Below are 21,517 nucleotides of genomic sequence, written 5' to 3'. Positions count from 1 at the left end.
GTGCAATGCAAAGCGTAGGATGCAATGGTGTAAAGCACACCACCACTGGAGCGGAGACATGTTTGATGTGTCCGCATCAATAGCAGTCTTCACAGAAGTGCTTCTGTAGGAATAAAATGCACTTCTGGAGATTCACAGAAGAGTTGAAGCTGCTATATTAAACCCTGTGGATTCAAGATGGGATGTCACTCAAGTTCATATGCATTCAAAGGCAGATCAGTGAATACTTTTGGGAATATTGTGTTAGTTTTTATTCATTTACATCACTGACATCAATGCATCATGTTCGGCTTTTTGGCTGATGAAATAAAGGGGGGGGAAAAAAGCATCATGTGCATTTGGGTAAAAACTTTATTAACAAAACAAGAAGGCAAAGCACAGCCCAAGCTTCCATGGCACAGCAGCCTACATTACCTCGCTGTCAATCACTAAAAGTGCCACGAGTATAATAATTCTAACATCCATCGTTGTTACAGTTAAATATTAAAATAACACAGCCACTCGGATATACTGCATAATATATATTTACTCTAAAGACCTTTTAGACAACATCTACAGGAGGGGAGCCCAAGTCATGCTCATTCTCTTGCGCTGTAGCGCCATCTAGTGCCATCTCAGCACATTTACAGTAGTAGTACAATCAGAAACACAACAGCCCAGCAGTAGAAGGAGAAATCAAAAGGCTCGGGACAAAACAGACACTTTGTACCGTTTACAATCTCCAACAGCAATCTGTACTATACTTACAATCTGCACCTTAAGAGTATGGAAATGCTGAGTGATGTAACAGTGAAGAGAAGAAGGCAGAGGGGTTATTATAAGCATTTTAAAAGGAAGATTTCACCCATTTAATGCAATATTAATTTGCTCAAATGCAGGCCAATATTTATCACTCTTTATGGTTTTAGAGTATCACACCTTCATGTATTGCTGTACTTAATCTTTGCACAAGTTTGAAATTTTATCTGTGATTTTCCAGGTGTAGGAAAGATCACTGCATGTTCACAGGGATCTACTCCACACTCCTGGGGGAGAAAAAAAAAAAAAATCTTGCACTCCTAAAAGGTTCATGTTTTAATTCTGTTATTACAAATCATGGATATTTTACAGAACTAAATAAAATTTGGTTTAAATTTGATATGAAAAAATTTATCTAAGTACCTCAGTTCAACGTGTCACGCCTCCTTTATTTTTGTATTGTGTTAGTTTATACACCCCAAACAAGTTTCAAGAAATGTACACTTTATGGAAACCAACGTCTGAAAAATACCATCATGTCAAACCCTAAAATCTTAATGTATCTTTCACCCTCATTGTGTTGCATGCATTTAAAATGGTTAACAAACTGCAGTATACATGATCTTAACCTTGCTGACAGGCTTGTAATTTAGAACAGATGTACTTCCCTTTAAAGGGTTGAAAGAGTTCAGGCCCAGTTAGTATTAATGGAAAAATTGCAGATTTATTGTGTTGTCAGATGAGGTGGATTTACAGTAGTTGATTTATTTATTTATTTTTTGTAATGGTAAAAGTTAGTAATTTCCTCCATTACAACAAGTAATTTCTCTACAGTCTATAAGAAACAGCAGTACACTTTAAACTATTCCAGTGATACTCATTTGGTGTCACATCTCTGGGTTTCTCAAGTTACGGTGGTGCATTTTTTCCTTTTCTTTACTTTTTTAAATTCCAGTAGGCACAGAGGAGCTGCTGCCCCGTGGTAGCCCGAGGATAAAGATGAGGTGAAGAAGATGTGACGAGGGTCAGACAGGATTCCAGTGGAAGTCAGAGATGCAGGTGTATAATTTTGCCTAGGCAACCACCCACTGCAGGATGCTGGTGTCCTTCCCACCAGTGGAGATCAGGTGACTGTCATCGTGCAGGAAGGCAACGTTGGTCACGTGACTGCTATGGCCACCGTATTCTTGACTTGGAGCCTGGATAACAAAGCAAAGCAGGACAAAAAAAAAAGTTAAGGAGTAATTAATTAAAAGTGAACAACATGCTCTTTTGGGAATTTTAAATGAAAGTTTCACGGTTTTCTTTATTTGAAGGATGTATAAACTATATGCACTGTTAACCTGGTGGATACATTACTGCACTAAATGCTCGGTTTCATCCTACTCTGTGCTTTGTAAGATGTCATGGAGAGCAAATGATAATATAGTCATAATAATCCCCAATCACCTGCAGTTCAAACCTTCCCTTTTGTCAGGGGCAGCCAATCATAAGAGAGTTGACCTAAGGAAGGAGGAGCTAAAACTGATCCTTCCAGACTCAGGATGAACTGAGGTGCTTAACCAAGTACAAGATACAAAAGTTTTATTTTGAACTGTGACTCAAGCAAAGATTCTCTAGTAGAGTCCAAGAGCAATAACAGAGTTTAAGTTCTCCATTGTTAATAGTAACCCTTTTCTTTTTCTTGTTTATGCATGTGTAAATTTGTGTGCATCATAGCCAGTGACATCTTACTCAGATAAAGTTGAACAATCTCATATGGGAAGTTATTTCAGCTGCTGTAGTCTTGCTAGAGCTGCTGCTGCCCCTGCAAGCCACTTTGCAACCCATCTCGACCTCAACTCCATTGATTCAATAGGAGCCTGACTTATTTAATCTACGAATCCATGCTCTCCTCTTGACGGGGGCTCTTATTGCAGCTTTAGATTTATTTGCATGGAAGCTACAGGAACAGCGGTCCAATACCAATAATACCAAATATAAACTACTGGAGAAGAAAATTATCTTCTTTAAACAACGTTAACCTTCTTGGTCACATAAATCACCTCATGAACCTTCTAAGTTTCAATAATCATGAAGGTTATTTGCAATGAAAAACAAATGTATAATGTGGGGGGTTTTACATTCGTACCAGCTGTTCATGAAACACAACTGTCTGGTTTAAGCCACTAAACACTCATTTTCATTCCAAATCTGTTTAAAATATGTTGTAACTTTTTACAGCTTGTGATTTTCTGCGCTAATGGCAGCCAGTTTGTCTTAATGGACAATTTAGTTTACAGCCCCAGTTTAGAAGGCTTTAACTGAAAACTTGTAAAAAAGGTGTCTAACAGCCTGCAACGGTTTGTGAGCACAATATAAACACCTGGCAGACATTGTGCACATTACAGGCCTGATAATGATAAGGTATTCTGTTATTTCTGCTGAGCTTTCATTGGGTTTCCCCAGTCTTCATTAAAACTTAATCACAATGCAGTTGAGAGACAAACACCATAGCTACGTAGTTCTGGCAGTGTTGAAAGTCAGCGTGTCTGCGAAGTGGAACAAATTTCAACACGAGCATACAAACACGCAGACCCCGGCTCTGATGTGCTTTGTGTTTGTCACTGTGAGTTAACATGACTGACCCTTGGTTGAGAGCAGGGGAAGGAGAACAAGTGCACTTTGCCAAAGTCATCAGCAGAGGCCAGCAGGGATCCATCATGTGACCTGCACGCAGCATTGATGTCTGTGCCATCTGCTCCATCTGGCCAGATTCCTGCAAGACACAAAAAGACCAAAAAAAAAAAAAAAACCCCAAAAAGAAAGCGCCAGCGGCAGAGTTAGCACGAGGGCGACGAAGACAGTGGAACAGCATCTTCAGTCACTTCGTGTTTTTTTAGCTGCGGCCACATAAAAACACCGTGCTCTTCTCCATCAAAACAAATTCGCAAGAAGAAACGACTGTGTGAGAGCTACGCTTGCTTCAGGCAAACATTGCAAAATACTAGTGTGATAAAATAGATGAATTTAAAAAGTTTTATCAACCTACCAAACGTGTTGAAGCTCAGAGTGCAGGTGTAGGTGGCCCACTCCAGGTTGCGCACTGTGTCCATGTTGGTCACATGTTTACCACTGGATGCCTCCCCTAAAAGCCGAAGAAACCCCCCCAAAAGATTCCTTGACATATGAACATAACTTTGAGAAGTCAGTGATATGAGTTTCATATTTTACCAGATTCCTATATTGACAGTAAAATCAGAGGGTGGAGCTAAAAGTGCACATGAACAGACATGAAGTATGACTTACAGAAGAGGATCTCATAGTCTCCTGAGTTGGTGACAAGGTACTGGCTGTTTTTCGACCAGTCCACATGGGTAACAAAGCTGGAGTGTCCCTGGGGAAGAGGCAGATCATGCAGAGTGACGATTGAACATTTTTTGTTAAAACTCTCTTTTAATGTTATTGATGTTAATTTTGAGTGAAATTCTCATCCAAAGAACAGCAATATATCAATTCACTTTTCAACCTCCATAAACTACTTAAGCCTTCAGACACTAGTGATCTGATTTTATGAAAAGAGATCACTGTAAGAATGGGAATTCATTTACAAACAGACATTTACAACTGGCGCTCCATGTGAGCATCTACTTACAGTGCATTTCCCCACACGGCTGTACTTTCGGCCGTTTTCAGTTACAGCATAGATGTAAACAAAGTTATCATGGGAAGCGACAGCCAGGAAGTTACCGTCTGCAGACACAAAGTGAAGTTAGCAGAAAATCAATGAACTGAAATATGAAATTTTGTCTGAACTTTAACATTTTATGGATCTGTGTCAGCGAGGTGAGCAGATGATGTTTTACCCGGAGAGTACTTGACATTGGAAATGATCTCATTGCCATCTGTGTGCATAGAAACAAGATCCCGAGTGTCAGTGTCCAGCACCAACCACCTGCAACACACAAGGCAGAGATTTGGGAAAATGCACATGACAAGGATCCAAATAGGAAGGCTTTAATATCTCCAGCATTAAAGGAGATCAGTGTTAGTGAATGTTTTGTCAATGCTCAGTTTCTGAATTTTAACTTGTTTCAGCTGTAAGGCTCACTTTCCAGTCATGGTCCCCACAGCCAGAACAGCCCCGCTGGGATGGAAGCCTGCAGACCTCCCTGGATCCTAAAGCACAGAGAAGACGACATACTTGTTATTTAGTACTTGTGATTGAACGGGAAGCTCAGTCCCTAACGCTGTCTTCATTCACAAAAATCTTCCTCACCTCGATGGTCTTGCTCCACAGGGGCTGGTGGGAGTGGGCATCCCAGAGGTGAACTTGTTTGTCCTGTGAGCAGGTAACAAACTGCTCCATGGTGGGATGGATGTCCAGACCCCACAGCTCATCGGTGTGACCCTGTAGCACATCATATCATTTCTTATTTAAAATGCAGCATGCATAAAGTTAAAATATTTGTTAGTAGTCAGCCTGTGAATGTTATCAGCATGTACCTGCACAATAGGTGTTAATGTATCAGGGAAGGCAGCTCTGATGATTGCATTCTTGGTGGTTCCAACAAAGAGTTCTCCGGGTTTACCTTCAGCCAGAGCACGAACAGGACCGAAGGACTCTCCCACCTGGACACACACATGCAGCACAGAGTCAAAGAAAGCACAATATTCAAAACATTAAGTAATAAAACTTTTTTTTGGAGTTATTTACTTGCAGCACAAGAGACACCCACTGACAGTTTAATCACTAAACTGAGAAAAGTTTAAAATAATATTTAAGTGGGTTCCACAGAAGTTTCACGACCTCCGATTTCCCCTCAGAGGAGAATTCGCTCACCTCCATCGTTGCCTTTTTTCTGTAATCGTGGTCCCACAGCACCACCTTGCGGTCTTTCCCCCCTCCAGACACCATGGTGCCGTCCTTGAGAACACACACTGAGAAAATGCCGCCTTCGTGCGCCGCTGACACCACCTGGCTGATGCGGGTACCACCTGTCAGACGACACAGGGAATCAGAGAGTGAGCAGCAGATATCCTGCCTCTTTACATTTGTGCTTCACAGTAATGATAAATGAATGATTTCATTTAAAATCCAGACTGCCGTATCTATGTCAGATGCCCCACCCCCCATTATCAGTGGCTTGCTGATCTTATGTCGTGTCTCAGTCTTGAAAAGATCCACCCAGAATTAAAAGGGCACATTTGGTAAAATCTGGGGTCTTTTTCTGACAAACTTCTCTAACTTTCAATTTAAGGATGTTCCTGTTGACTAACAGATTTGCTTATTCCATCGAGGGCCGATGACCTACAACTTTACTGTGTTAATGGGAATGTGAAGCTCAGTTGTGTTGCTGCTAACTTAGTGTCGTTTGCAAGGAAAGGTTTTGTTAGTACCAATCGACCTTTCCGAGTTCTGGAGTTTTGTTAATTTTTTTAACCTATGTTCTAACGTGAGAAGTTCTGTTTTGTATTCAATGTAACCAGTTTTTGTGTTTCCCTTCGTTTTTTTTCTTTTTTGTTAGCTGTTTCCACAAATGCTTAATTTTATGTTCTGTTATTCCTGTTTTATTGAAACAATCATATATGAATATAAACGTGTTCAAACCTTCGTTAATTCAAGCAGCCAGGATTTCTGTGATTGGCGATTGAATCTCTAAATTTTGTCAAAAAAGAAAAGAAAAGAAAAAAAAAAGCTGGATCAGAACTTTCACTTTGATCGTACCTTTGGCCCAGATGTAGAGGTTCCCACTGGAGTCTCCTGTGATGGCGTCTCCATTCTCAGCGAATGCCACACACAACACATACTTTGGTTTCTCGTGTTTCTACAAAGCCAGACAAATAAGGATTTCAAGGACTACAGAAAAGACTGCTGTCATAGACTGCACCTTAAGAAATAAAACTAAATATACAGCAGGGTTTTAAGAACAAACAACTTGTGTATAGTTGCGATACCTCAAACAGGCCCTGTCTCTTGGTGAGAGTGTTCCCCTCCATGGTCCAGAAGTTGATGTGAGATTTTCCACAGGTAACAATCAGGTTGGTGTCCATGGGATGAAACACAGCGGCCAGCACAGAGTCATTGGAGCACTGCAGGGACAGAAGCCAGGAAGCTATTGTTTCATTCTATTTGCTACGTTCATGAAAACATACCATTAAAATCCTTCATCCATGCATGTTATCAAAAAAATTTAAAACCAGGAGATCAATAATGATACAGCTGTATGAATGAGATCAGACTCAGGTGGCCATACCTTGACTTCAGCCAGCTGCTTCTCCTTCTGCCAGTTCCAGACTGACAAGATGTGATCGTTGGCATCATCCACAGCGCAAAGGAAGGTGCCGCCATTCTGGTGAATGAATGAATGAATAAATAACTGATTAAATCTTAATAAAGCATGAAAACATAGAAAGGGGCCTGAATGACTTGTGTAAAAACTGGGTATTTGGATAAGTGCATAGTTATTGGGATTGTATTATATTTTGCAGGAAGCATTACACTTGCAGTGTTATATATAGATCACATCATGAGTCTGGCTGACTAAAGCATTGATTATATCTGAGCCAGAACTATGACTCATCAGTTTAACGGGCTTCTTACTGACAAAGACATTAACCATCGCCTGCCAAAACACACTCAAGTAACGTTGTTAAGCCTGTGATTTATGACACCGACTGACGTAGATGATGGATGTAGAAAAACTGAGACACATAAATAGTTGGCTGATTAAATGTGAAGTTTTAGGGGAATATATGTCTTTACACTAAAATAAAACACCTCCAAATGCATCCCCTTTTTCTTTAGAGGTCATTATTCATTGGTGTAATTCCCTGAACTAGAATGATGTTGACACCTCTAGTCTAAAAGGGTGAGACGCTCCTTACCGACTTTGAGAAAGCCACACAGGTGACCGCTCTATCGAACACTCCCGTTCCAAGCACATGGAGCGTGTTGAGGCTCACAGAATCCCAGACGCGAACATGGGGAGCCAGCAGCTGAACAAACACACACAAAAAAAGAGGAGACATAGTAAAGTTGTTTGATTCATATCAAACCTTCTTCTGGTTTCCACAAAAAACAAAACAAAACTTTATTTGAAGTTTTAAAGCTCTTTCAGTTTCATATTTAGTGATTAGGAGACAACGCTACGGCAGGATTGGAGATGCTCGCAGTACCTTTCCATCTTTAGAGTTTCCAGCCACTTGTCCTGTTGCTATGGTAACCATGTCAGGATGCACACTCAGGCTAAGAAGATATGAGAAAATATTAATTATATTTGTGGCTTTGTGATTATTAATTCTCATTCATTCTGCTTCTTTCACACGATGCCTTTAAAAATGTTTATCGTGACACACGCCGTTTTCTCTGGTCTCTGACTTTTACAGGAAATCTCGAGTATTTTTCAGAAGCACGTTATAGACACTTGACACGTATAAACAACAGGCATATAAACAAACCGATTGACTCACATTTTCCAAGTCAATAAAAACAAATATACAATATTTATTTCAATGTGAATCATAGTTTGCATTTCTAAAACACAAAAAAAATGACAACGTGAAGAGGCGGATTCCACGTGACGGCGTGGGAGAGGAGAGCACGATTGTTTCCCTGCAGAGCGGAGTAGCTTTCCCAGCATGCCCCAGGGGGCCTTAATGTTTACATCCCAGTGTCTCCAGGCACAGGATGTCAACTGGTGCTCATTAAGTACAGCACAAATTTCACTGATGGTAAACACAGAAGCTGTCGATGACGTGTTACGCAAAAACAAAAACAACTTCTGAGCAGCTCGTTTCTCTCTTTGTCTCACGTGTGGGGTCGAATAGAGTTTTGCTTTTTTACATTTTCTTTTCATTTTAATTTCTTTTGGGAGGAGATTTGCTCATTTTAGCTTCATTTTTACTGTTTAAAGAGGTTTCCTCTAGTTTTTATTCATTTGAATGATGATTGTTATGTTAGTTCTTCTGTATGAAAAGACATAACATCAAGTGAGTCTGTTTAAACAAAACCATCTATATCACGGTGTGTTAGTTAAACACAGCTTTTGATCAAACGGGATCTGTTTACAAGACTTAGAGTAAATGAGGAAAGCAGAGATGATGCAGGAAAATGCACAGTCTCTGTAAAGATTAAAACACTTTAATGGCTGCTCTCATCAGCCTGCTGTTTTCTCACCATTTGACGTCATCGTTGTGGCCCAGGTAGTGTCTCTGCTGCTGCTCCTCTGTGTTGTACAGCACCACCACTGAAGCATTAAAGTAGACAATCTCTCCCGTGGGAAGCAGGTACAGGTTGGAGCGGCAGTCACGACCACGGTAGCCATAACTGGACCACGGTTAGATTAAGGAAGATGGCTGATGCTGGACAGGATTACCAGAATATTCAGCAATTTTATTTTATATATTTTGTTGATGCTTCTTACTAAGATAACTTAGAAACACCAAATCTTATTTTTTGTAATTTCTTGGTTTTCAGAGATACAGTTTGTGCTTTCACCCCTATTATTTATCTTACAGACAAATATGTGTCAGAACAGCTGTGAAAACAGAAGATATGATCATTAGTTATTAGTTATATTAGAAAAATGTACTTCCACACCGGAGGTCACGTCCATTACGTTTATATGGTCTAACAGGTTGATTGGTGAGCCACAGACAGTTGCATGTTGTATGAATCACAGCAGAATAAATCTAAATAAACCTAAAAATAAAGTAACGCTAGCCTGAGTCTATTAATCAGATATTTTAAATATCTAAACCATCCGAATCTTTAAGTAAACTGTTCGTGTACTTCTTAATTTCTCTCTGTCTGGATCAAGGATACACCCACTGCAGTTTGAGCTTATGGTCAGGCAGCGCCACCTTCTGGTCAAGGCTGTAAGTCCCCTTCTGCTGGTCTGGGACGTGCATGGTGACGTGACGGCCGCGGAGGAACATCCTCACGTAGCTGTCCTCTGCAGTTAAAGAGGGAGGGAGGAAAAGCAAGATCACCAGTTAAAGAAAGAGAGAAGGACAAAGTAACACTAGTTTTGACCTCTGTACCATCACCCTCTCTAGCTTTGACAGCATTTTTTACTAACTTTATAACCAAAATGATTTTGTGTCAGTAAGAACATAATTGATTGAAATACTTCTTTAAGTTTCACCCCAGTAATGCCAATTTGAAGACAGCGGACGCAGCAGGAAGTCTAGAAACCTCCCAACTCAACACCTGACATCAGAATAATTTTTCCTTCTTTGGTGCTTGGTATAAATTTTCAGACACTTTGTGATTAAATATGCATACGAGGCCATCTCTCTCTAAATTTGTGCTACTTTGCATGCTTCAGAAGAGAAAATTAAACACTGAATAAAGCCAGCTTCATAATTATCATGTCTCTTTGGTGGCACATTAAGACTTCAAAATGGAAATGAGGAAATATTGTTAACAGCCTCTCACAAAAAATCCTTTCAGAATACAGACAGGACTAAAACTGGAAAATTTGTTGTATGTAAGAGTTGCTGAAGTTTTTCTAAAAGACTTTAAATCCATGTAATATAAAGTTTATACCTTTTTTTTTTTTTTTAATTGAATAAAAAGCAATTTGCTGGTATAAAATGTAACAAGGATACAGTAACGCAGCATAAAACTTTCATAGCTGCTTCCTTGCATGTAGACGATTATCTTTTCATATAAAGTCTTGCATGCAATGAGGCATAAGTTTAATTAATTTGACCTAATTTGCATAAATGTCCAACAGAAAAAAAACAACGACGTAAAATAGCAAAACAGCACACCACCTCACAATTTACCAGTGCTTAAAAAGATGTCACATTTTTGCTTGTTAAATATATATATTAATGGGAAAATGTATAAACAGACAAACAGCTTCACATGCTTAAACACTTTCCAGCAATTACAGATCTTTTGTTTTACAACGTATTCAAAATCTCCAGTAGTCTCGTACTCATCTTAATGGGAGATCCTCTGCATTTCCAACATCCTCTAAAATAATTAAAATGGGACATCACTATCTCTAATGAGAAAATGCATTTCTTTGAAATGACAGTCAGAAGAATCCTTCAAGAGTTCTTCGAGGACTCCTGAAGCCTAATTGAGTTTCACACATGAGAGGCTGCTCATCCCCTTTACAGCAAATTAAAGTGTGACAGTAATTGGAGGCTGAGACATAACAGCTAACGCAATTATCACACACACACACACACACACACACACACACAGAGAACAGTACAGACAAAAGCAAAGCAATGGTGGGATTAAAATTTTATTTTACCTGCATTGAAAGTGCATTCTTTGGATTTGCTGGAACACAAAAAGAAAAATGGTGTTCAATTAATATTATTTTGCACATTACACGATAAACAGCATGAAGGTTACAATCATTTTCCGAAAGTGCTGAGAGGTGGGTATATTATGTCTTTATAAATTATTTACTCATGCTACATCTCTTACCCACAGTTAATTGAAAATAGAGGGCAGACACACACAGAGTGTACCACACATGTCCAAAGATGTGCACAACTTTTCGCCTTCAGAGGATCAGATGATGTAGTCTGAAGACAGGATTTAGACCCATTTATTTAGAAATCCTGTTTGAATATTACATTCACACTAAATACTATAAGACCTAAAATGTGCAAAGTGAAAAGCATATTTTTAACAAAACGAGTCATACCTGACACGCAACATTTCCAGTATGACCTTTGAGAAAAGTGATTATTTACACTCCTTAGATTATTTTAGAAACTGCACCACTGATGGCAAGGACTATAAGCAGAGGCCTGAGGAGCTTTCAATCAGCCCAGACATGTCAACAACCAGCTGACAGTTGAGGCAGGAACTGGAAAGATCAGATCTGGTGCATACGATTATAGCTACGATGCAGTATGGCACACTTTAATGTAAATAACGTCTTCACCTGAGAAAAGAAATAGTGGTGCTGTAGAGATTTCTGCGGGTAGGTCATTCATAGGATGGATGGCTTTGACCAGTAGTCTGGTCAAACTCATGCCGTGTCAAAAAACATATCAAAGAATATCTAACAGATTAATTTTCTTTGAACATTCATAGAAAAAACATAAAACAAAACAGGAATTGGGGTATAAATCGTGCGGCTTTGTTGTGGTTCACAGTTATCAAACACAGCGACTGGTCTTAAAGGTTTGATTAGGATTTAAAGGTTCATTTCTTATATTCCTAGAATATGAATATAAACTATCACCTGGGAATAGTAAGTAACAGGCCTGGATACACAGAGGACCAGAAGACCTGATACTGAAAGGCTGGTTTGATAAAAATTTGATGAATTTCTTTTATCCTCAACTTGGCGAAACAAATAAAGCAAACAACAAAGTAGCTTGTATTTGCCCCGGGCCGGGCAAGTTGATACACATTTCTTTAACATTATCTTTGATGCCTAAAACTTTCCAACTTGCTAGTTCTGCTGTGTAAACAGGTTTGTAAAGACGAGTCAGCAGACACAAAGCAAACAGAAGTCCACTTGTATTCGCAGACAGTGTCAGCGCCTATCAGTTAAACACACGGCAGATGTGAAACAGTGTGACAGAGAAGCATCGCAGTGGTCAGAATTAAAAGATGCCACACAGACAAGCTAAATGCATTTACAAGTAAAAATGACAACCGGCGAGTCAGCCACTCTGCCAGGATCCGTGATTAGACCTGCCAATCAAAACCTGCCACATCAGCGAGAGCTGCAGATGTCCCTGAATCTGCTGTCACCCAATCAGAACTGCCTGCCAAGCATTTCAGCGCATGCTGAGAACTCAACCTAACCTGTCTGGATGCTATCAACCAATCGGGATGTTGAAGCGCTGCCTCGGCTGACAGCTGGATGTCACCATGGCAACAGCAATAAAGGTAAGGCTTGATATGATAAGAGGGAAATGGATGTTTGGTCCTCGCAAAGCAACAAGCGAATCAAGAAAGACGTGCTTGACTTTTCTGAGTATTTCTATGGAAACACAGGCAAACAAATAACAGCAGCGAACACACTTCTTCTCATGTAGATTTATTGTACAACCACAGAGCAAGTCATATAATACAGAAGAGTACTATGAGGAAAACTGCAGTGACACAGAACATTTGTCTCAGGTTCACAGATAAACAAAGATAAACCACTCAAACTAGAATCAACATCTTACTATAGCAAAGTTAGTTTAGATTTAAATCCAATATCTGTTCAGGCTCATAAGGGAAGAATGTAATAAGCAGGCACTGAAGATCATCACCAACCACACATGGCTGGTCTGAAACCCTGAGTACTCACTAATAATTTCAATACAATATCCATTTATTTGCTGTACTTATTAAGTTATCCAGCCTTGATCTGTTATGCATGGATCTGTAGGAGGAGTATGACTAAGAAAAACAAACAAACAAAAACCTGGAATGTGTCTTTTTCAACCTTTTTCATTTTTCCAGTAGTTCCACATTAGGTGAATGATTTTGGACACAAGCTATCTTTTGGTTCCTGGTGATATGCGTTTTGTGAGGAGACATTTTGCCACATATTCTAATCACTACCTCTTTGAACATTTATGTCAAATATGAGGAAACTCCCTGAAGGCTTTCAAAAGAATTGTTAACACCACAGAGGGAAAACCTGAAAGCATGAAACCTCCATACCTGGTGGGTCGGTTAAAAAAAACAAAAAAAACAGACTAGTTGACAAAAAGAAGCTTTACCAAGGCTGCATTATGAAAGTAACACATAAAGAAACTGAGTGAGTGGGAAAGACTGCGGCATACAAACATGAAAAGACCCCAGGCTGTGCCGTGTGTATCCTGATATTTGTTTAATGGGGAGTTTACTAAATAAAATCTTGACAGTATTGAGACATATCAATAGCTCTCTAAGCTTACGGGTCAACTGAAACAATGATTTGAGATTTCTTTTATAGGTTTGTTACAATGTGAACAAGGGACCTATGCAAAAAGAAAACAGGAAAATGAGATGAGAGCCTGCGTGTGTGTTTGAAGAAGATTAAAGGACAGCAGAGCAAACAGACGAGTCATCCGAGGGCCTGTGTGGCGTCTGTTGTGTCTCTGGGCAGTTAGAGGCGACCAGGAGGGGTTTCGGCTCTTTAAAGCAACCACATAAAGCCCTGTTTGTTCCTTGAACTGCGAGCATGTGTTTCTGTTTGTGTGCATGTGTAAGTGTGGTCTGCCAGGAAGATGAGGCGTGGCATGGCTCTGGCCAATAACAGAACACAATTGATCCAGAACCTGTAATTATGGCGGTCCATGCTGCGCAACTGGCAGCCGGACAGGGCTCATAACTCTGCCTCTACAACCCAACGGCAGCGGCCGTCACTAGTCACCGGGTTTCCAGGCAGAGGGAACGCACAAACAGACCTCTCATTAACATGCAGCACCGAGGGTGTAGTTGGCCTTTTCTGTGGGCTCTCTGAAAACACAAAGGGTTCTTGTAAGAACCAGAGGGCACTAATGAGCACCGGTGCATCTGCAGAAAGATTAAAAGGACCGACATTTTTGTGCTGGGCCACTTGTCACTTTGAATATATTGAACTTAAACCACTTTTTGCAAGCAACAAAATCAGGATATTTTAAGTTTTTAAGTCTAAGTTTAGGATATTTTATCCTAAACTTAGTGGTTTGAAATAATAAACGGATATTTTTACTCCTGCAGATCAAACTTGCAAAGAGCATTTGTTTGGTTATCATTTTTTGCTGTTTACAAGAGACACCTTCTCTCTTTCTTATAGGAACTCTTAAGTACTAGTTCCATCCATCTGGGAGATTAGAGTGATGCACACAGGGAGGCAGAAGATGTTGTGGTCCGAGTAATGGGACTCATCCCCCTGAACTGTGGTGGGAGTGGTGGGAGCGGTCAAGAGTGCATGCATCCATTTCCTGCTCAATTAGGACTTAAGTACTGCAGCAGCTATAACAATAGACATGAACATAGTTGACTTTCTTCATATTTTCACTTGTGCGCAAAATACATTAGTGTATTTTGTTTTAGTCATAAACTAATCAACTCTGACACTTATGAGGCATCAGACAGTGTCCAGATAGCAAAAGGGGAGGAAGAAAAATAAGAAAAATCTGCATTTTTAATCCAATGTTATGCTTTATTCTGATTCTAACAATCATTAGAGTTTCATCTAACCAACTTCAGATTTCCTGTAAAAGTATAAACCTCAAAAAGCAAGAAGGAAGGCACAGTTTTTCCATGTAATGCATTCTAGATCCAAGTGATACAAACACAAAAAGGAGATGACAGACTGAACGTGATATGAATCTTTTCCTTTTCCGTAGTGTATGCAAACCCTGTACAATACTCGTGCTACCCTAACTTTGAAATGACTTATTATATGAAAATAAAGACAGACACATTGATGTTAAACTGGTTCAATGTGGTGCAAAATAGTCCTCTCCAATCAGACACATGCTCAGTATGTTTGCTGCATGTAGAGCAGGATGTTCAATCAATGTTATCAATGTTTCTGCAAGCTGTGCAGAATTGATAATGGTAACATCAGTCCCACAGCTTCCCATCTCTGGTCATAATGCTACAGAGGATTACAAAACAAAAGTCTTAGTAGCATTTTGAATTGATGCTCAATTAGCTACTTTTAACTTGTTTCGGAAATCAATGAATTAATTTGGAAAACTTGAAAATTAATTAGTATATAAAAGTGCACCAAGCTCAGTAGCAAATTAAAGTAGAGCAGATGATGACGGGTACTTTGTAAAACCTGAACATGTGTAATATTCTTGTTGAAGTTCAGGGTGTCCAGTAAAGCAGGAGCTCTGTCTGATCTGCTGTCAGAGTCAGTCAGGTTTAACAGAATAATGAGTTAGCCGACAGATCTGCTGAGTACAGAGCGACTGGTCCGATGTCACATCACATTCACTGAGTCCCATCTGTCTGTGTGCGTTTCATAACCAGGCAGAAATGTTCATTAGCAGCCAAAACAGCAGCTTACGCCTAAAATGGTTTAGCATTTGCATAATGTAATGAGTTTGTAATAAAGAAATACACTTCAGGAAAATAAATATTTTCACAACAGCCAGATAGATGGTTTTTACTTTGAATGCGGTTGTTATGTGAATGTTAGCTAAATAAATAAGCATTTGTAACTCACCTTATTCATATTTGTTTGAACCAAACATTTAAAACTCAAAGTATCACACAGTTTAGCATTTTTTCATAAGACCTGCCCCTTGCCATTAGGCTCATGGTCGATGAACTCATCAAGCTGTGTTGTTTTATTCATGTAACCATGCAGCTGCCCCTCCCCACAGCCCTGCAGACAGAGAACCCGACTGCATCTAATGGTTTGCGTGACAACGGTTTCAAAAAGCAGCACCACTTCCCCTGAATGTCTTCGAACCTAAGCACTGACTGCTGACTTTGTTTGGAGTGAAAACAACCAAGCATTTCAGAGGGTAAAGCCTGAATGCATTTACCTACCAATAAAAACTGTATTTAATTTTCTTTTCATTTAAACTGCAGCTGAGGGACTAGTTGTAACAAAAACAAGTACCTCTCTTTATAAAAGCTGTGTATTCATTTTCCATAATGGAGATACCAACCAGCCATCCAAGGTTTAAAGCTACACAGTTTCCTTTATGACATGCAAACAACTTAGGTCGTAATTAGCATGTCTTTGCCTTTCAAATGATTCCCAAATATACCATCTCTGCTTAAAGTCTGCTTCTACTCAATTCTAGTCAATCATTGACTACTCATTGTAAAGCAGCAAATTACCTGGGTGATTTCTTCATGTCTGCAAGGTTTCCGTTACACTAAACGTCAACACTGGTGAGCAGTCAGAGCGATTCTTCTCCTGTCCAAAGCCACACCAACACACGGACTTCCTCCTTCACTCTGCAAACTTTTAGCTCAGCCTGAAAGGTCATATTATCCAATCAGAATGCACTTCCTTATTGTCCAGGCACACCCCTTTCTGCACAACTACCACGCCTCCCTTTTACCAAGAACTGTTAGAAACATGATACATCAGCAGAATGAAAGGAGTAAAGGAGACAGTAGAGGAGAGGAGAGAAATCAGGTCATATCATCCAATCAGAATCCACTTCCTTACTGTACAGGCACGCCCCTTTCTGCACAACTACCACACCTCCCTTTTACCAAGAACTGTTAAACATGATACTTGAATGAAAGGAGTAAAGGAGACAGCAGAGTAGAGTAGAGCAGAGTAGAGTAGAGTAGAGTAGAGCAGAGTAGAGATAAGGATCAGAATCAGGCCGCCAAAGACTATAATCGAGTCCACTGGATGCTTTGGAAAATGTTTATTTAGACATTTCTGGGTTTTTGTTTTTGTTTTGTTTTGTGGGGTTTTTTTTAAACCATGGTTACACAGCAGTAAAATTCCAATTAAGGACAGTCAGTGAAGTAAAGTTTTACTTTACTTTTACAGTTTCTTCCAATTTGAACCAGAGAGTTCTGCTAACAGATTTCTTTAATTTACCACAGCAGCATTTCTTTATCATGTAAAAAAAACTGACACGCACTGCTGAAATGCATCTTCTTTTTCTTATATTAAGATATCGCAGCGATTAAATGTGTAAAAAAGTTCCTTGAGCCGACAGGAAGCAGAGTTTCATTGGTCTGACCCACCTAAGATTAAAGTAGTTTGTATGTGGCCCATTTTATGCGCTTTCTGCAGTTTTGTCAGTGGTGATCACTGTGGTCATTATACATAAAAAAATCAACAAACAAACACCGGTGCCTTGAAATTCCCCCCAAAATTGTGCTCTCTCTTTTAAATTGCCTTTTCAAAAATGTAACTATGCCCTTGTCAAAAAAAATAATCCTATTAAAGAGCAACATTTTTATTGTTTCCCAGTTTTAGATGGTATCAACACCTCTGAGAGGATGATTTAAAACAACACGAGTAAAACCAAAGACTGAACTGATGTATGATGAAAAATCCATCCATTTATCCATCCATCTTCTTCCGCCTATCAGGAGCCGGGTCGCGGGGGCAGCAGCCTAAGCAGAGAAGCTCCATGGCCTCCTCCAGCCTGTCCGGAGGAACGCCAACGACACTGAACCTACTGTTATACCTAAAATACTATGATCTTCTCTAGATACTATATTAGGACTTAAATTTACACTGACACTGCTTTCTTTATAATAACAATTTTTTTGCATTTTTCCGGGATGACAATGGAGGAGAGTATCTCCACATACATTGTAAAGGGTCAGGTTGCTTATTATTTTACTCGTTCTTCACCGTTTTTCCAGCATCTGACTGGGACAGACTGCCAGACTGGTTCAATTACTGCCACTTGAGTCTGCCTACAGACAGAAGACAGTGCAGCGATAAGACAGCTCATTACGACTAACCCACTGAACTTCATCACAGTCCTTCTGACCCACAGTTTGTTAGAAAAAAAGTTTTCAGACTGGTTGTCATGGCAACGCAGTCGAGCAGCAATCTCCAGGGATGAAAAATGAAGCCTGCTTGGATGTGGTGAAAACTGCAATCCCTAAAATGACCACTTGAGACAGACTCCCATGCTGTAACGCCCAAACCTAATGACTTATAATGACTGTTTTTCCACTGCAAGGCTCAGCCTCACAGCAGAACCATACTTGCCAATCTTAAGACCTCAGAATTATGGAGGCATTCAAAAAGGGGAGTGTAGGTTATACATATACAAAAAAAACTGGCATTCTACAGTATTTATTTATTTAACACTATTTATTTAAAGTTAAATGTCACCGTTATTACTGTCCCCAGCCGTGGCTTTCCAAATTCAGAGGCTGCATCCACGTGAGGACCCCTCCGTGGCTTAAGTGGGCCAGGTCCTCTAAAAGCCAGGTAGGCCGGAAGTGAGTGACTGTGACGGTCTAGCCTTCAGAATTACGTCACGGGCTCTCTCGGTGGAGTGAAACTCTGCCGTCTGCTCCTTGCTATCCAGATATAACCGGACGCTGGCGCAAATTTGGGACCATCTCACACTTCTGTTTTCTGTTTGACGTTTATTCAGCTGTGCGAAAACCCCTGGAGGAACACCCCCCCCGAGGGATTAATAAAGTTGTATTTAATCTAATGTAATAACTTTAATCTCAGCCAAACCGTTTTACTGAGGAACAAATAGAACCTTGAAAAAAGTCAAACAATATCATTTTTAGGTTATCTAAGTGATTTATATATCATGTTTAACCTGAGTAGCGAAAGACCGCGGGGGTTTGAAAACGATGTGCCGGGAGTTTGCTGTTCTCGCCGGCTCAGATATTTGAAGTTCACACTGCTACATTTCCTCCTCAAAATGTGCTAAAAGTTTATTTTGCAATCCAGAAAGAGTAATAAAACTAAGTAGCTGCCGCCATTGTTGGAAACTGGAATTGGCTGTGATATGGTTTTTCAATTTTGTTGTCCAGGTGGAAAAACAGGAGAAATTCGGGAGAATGGTGGCTCCGGGAGATTTTCGGGAGGGGCACTGAAATTCGGGATTCCCCCGGAAAAATCTGAAGGGGTGGCATGTATGAGCAGAACATGTGCAGCATTATTTTGGTAGATTTCCCCTAAAGGACAAATGTAGAGGTAGAACCTTTCTTATAACTCACCCATGTAAGCATTAAGGCTTTAAGTTATGCATTATTAGGGATAAACCTGTGGGAAGCAGGAAGGCTTTTGGCTCTCTGCTGGATTTCAGCTTCACCACTTTGACTCGCTCTAAAATATTTGTGTGTTGTTGCCTTTTGGAGCACTTTTATTGCATTATCTGACAAACAACAGGGTTTACTCTGTGGTCAGTACTTTAGTGTCCCAAACATTAAGAGTTGTCCATAGATTTTGCATTAAACGTCTATGTTTTCACACCAGCTCTCAGATAAAGGCTGTTACCTTTTGCCACCAGAGGAGCTGCTGGAGGATGTTGTTCGACTCCGACTCTCCGCCCCCATCTCTCTCCTCACCAGGGTGAGACGTTCTGTGGACATACTCTTTCTGAAGAAGGGAAGAGGAGGGAGAACTCTTGATGTTTTGATGAACAAACTGTAACATTACCATTTTTTACATGAAGTTACAATTGGGTTAAAAGAGGATTAAAAACAACAGTTGATTGCTAAGTTAATGCCTATTCAATTAAACTTAAAGTATCAAACAAGAGAAAGTAAAGTGTACTTGATGATGCTATTTTACATAAAAGTAAATTAACTTTAACTGTCAATTAAAGAATACATCAAATTGCAGTTCCATTTTTATTAACGTGAATAGGGGATTAAAAAATAGGACACCCTTGCAAACGAAAAATGAAAAGTCTTGTTATGTTGTGTTCAGCATCTTTGCTTTCCATTCTTAATCCTACCTCTTTATAGACTGTAGCACCTCTTTCTTTGGAGATGAAGGCGAAGAAAGGAGACGTTTCTGTTGAATGTAGCCATTACTCAGAGGTCGGGAGGGAAGAGCCTGCAGGAGCTGTCGCACTGAAAGAAAAGAAAATGCCATGAGCACAAAGTGCGTACAGCTTCCCAGTTCCAGACCCCAGTTAAACTTTTAATTTACCACTTCCAGATCAATGTCATCAAGGGAAACAGAAGATTTCTATATTTGGCATATAAGCAAATGTGATTTGCATGCTCAGCTTGTTCAACTGACAACACAAAGCTTTCATTTTAGCGGTGGCTGGCCATTCTGACTTGTGACAAACGTAAATTAAAAGAAAGTATGATTTTATATCAGCATGTATTTTTTGTGAATAGTTTAGCAGTAGCAGGATTAAGTCAATTTAAGGTATTTATATCATTTCTAAATACTAACATAGTAAAAGTTAAGAACTGCAGCACAGATATAGTTGGGATCTGAAACCACCTGATTGGAGAGCAATGACATTTATCTTGGAATATGAAAAGCAGCAACATATTTCAGCTTTACAGAAGCACTGATGTTACCTACCCTTGGTAGGTGGTGCCGCAGCTGTAGTGGCCAGAGATCTCCTCCCAGCATGAACGCCTGCTGGTTGCTTCCCTTGGCTCTGCTCCTCACAATAGCCGAGCCGGCGCAGGGCATCAGCCAGAGCCGCCTTCAGCAGCTGGATCTCGTCCTCTTGCAACTGCAGCCTCTGCTCCAGGTGAGACACCCGGTCCTCCATGTCCATGTTACTGCTCGCCGACACAGTGTCATCTGGAGAGTTTAAGTGTTTAACCTTTTAGTTTTAATGAATTCTAGGGGTTATAATGTAGATTTTAAGAGTTAAACCATAGAGATAAAGGAGTCACATGCAGCTGCATATGGGATTGTGAGAAAAGAATACTTAATAAAAAACTTAAATAAAAAAGAACCTAAAAATGTTTACAAAACAAACAAACAAACAAATATCACAATGAGTTTTCAGAACTTGAGGTGCACATTTTTTAATTTATTTTGGATTTTCTCTAATCCACACAGGTTCAAAAGTATACATACACCTTCAAACACCCACTAATATTTGCTTAAATGTCCCTTAGCAAGCTGCACCTCAACCAAACCCCTTTGGTAGCCATCAACAAGCTGCTGGCATAATTCTGGCTGCACATTTGACCAATCTTCTTGGCAGAATTGTTATAGTTCACTTAAAGTGATTGGTTTCTTGAATGGACCCCGCTTTTAGTCCACAAACTCAGTTGAGCTTAAAAGTATTAATTTTGGAGCAGGAGCTTCTTTCTTGGTCAGCACTTTCCCAGTCTATGGTGCTTCAAAGCTCACGTTAGACCTTCAGAAAATACTGATTTCCAATTCAATTAAGTTTTATTTATATAGCGGATTGGTCTCAACGCACTGTATATTGTAAGGTA

At 39.9% G+C, this 21,517-nt stretch overlaps 1 protein-coding gene across 3 annotated transcripts in view; it reads right to left on the bottom strand.

Moving 5' to 3' along the window:
• Positions 1-333: 333 nt before the first annotated feature.
• eml2 (EMAP like 2) overlaps positions 334-21,517 on the bottom strand; it is a 31,900-nt gene continuing 10,716 nt past the window's right edge. For 2 of the 3 annotated variants that reach the window (XM_085244167.1, XM_085244169.1), the window contains exons 2-22: positions 20,640-20,867; positions 20,053-20,170; positions 19,590-19,691; positions 10,995-11,023; positions 9,545-9,674; positions 8,897-9,046; positions 7,897-7,966; positions 7,606-7,716; positions 6,975-7,070; positions 6,676-6,810; positions 6,446-6,545; positions 5,561-5,715; positions 5,224-5,349; positions 4,997-5,128; positions 4,829-4,896; positions 4,584-4,672; positions 4,373-4,470; positions 4,027-4,114; positions 3,770-3,865; positions 3,366-3,496; positions 334-1,937 (exon numbers count right to left, since the gene is read on the bottom strand). In XM_085244167.1, the coding sequence (XP_085100293.1) occupies positions 1,812-1,937; positions 3,366-3,496; positions 3,770-3,865; positions 4,027-4,114; positions 4,373-4,470; positions 4,584-4,672; positions 4,829-4,896; positions 4,997-5,128; positions 5,224-5,349; positions 5,561-5,715; positions 6,446-6,545; positions 6,676-6,810; positions 6,975-7,070; positions 7,606-7,716; positions 7,897-7,966; positions 8,897-9,046; positions 9,545-9,674; positions 10,995-11,023; positions 19,590-19,691; positions 20,053-20,170; positions 20,640-20,867 (2,378 nt within the window). In that variant the 3' untranslated portion in view covers positions 334-1,811. Of the gene's footprint in view, positions 1,938-3,365; positions 3,497-3,769; positions 3,866-4,026; positions 4,115-4,372; positions 4,471-4,583; positions 4,673-4,828; positions 4,897-4,996; positions 5,129-5,223; positions 5,350-5,560; positions 5,716-6,445; positions 6,546-6,675; positions 6,811-6,974; positions 7,071-7,605; positions 7,717-7,896; positions 7,967-8,896; positions 9,047-9,544; positions 9,675-10,994; positions 11,024-16,477; positions 16,597-19,589; positions 19,692-20,052; positions 20,171-20,639; positions 20,868-21,517 lie in introns of those variants that run through there. The other variant, XM_085244170.1, reaches the window with a different exon arrangement.

Source organism: Mchenga conophoros, linkage group LG14, assembly GCF_057382185.1.
Source record: "Mchenga conophoros isolate Kocher_MC1m ecotype Shallow Benthic linkage group LG14, M_conophoros_male_GT1.1, whole genome shotgun sequence".
In the NCBI taxonomy this organism is placed as follows: domain Eukaryota; kingdom Metazoa; phylum Chordata; class Actinopteri; order Cichliformes; family Cichlidae; genus Mchenga; species Mchenga conophoros.
The sequence above is the reverse complement of the archived record's forward strand: the minus strand, read 5'-3'. Positions and strand labels throughout refer to the sequence as shown.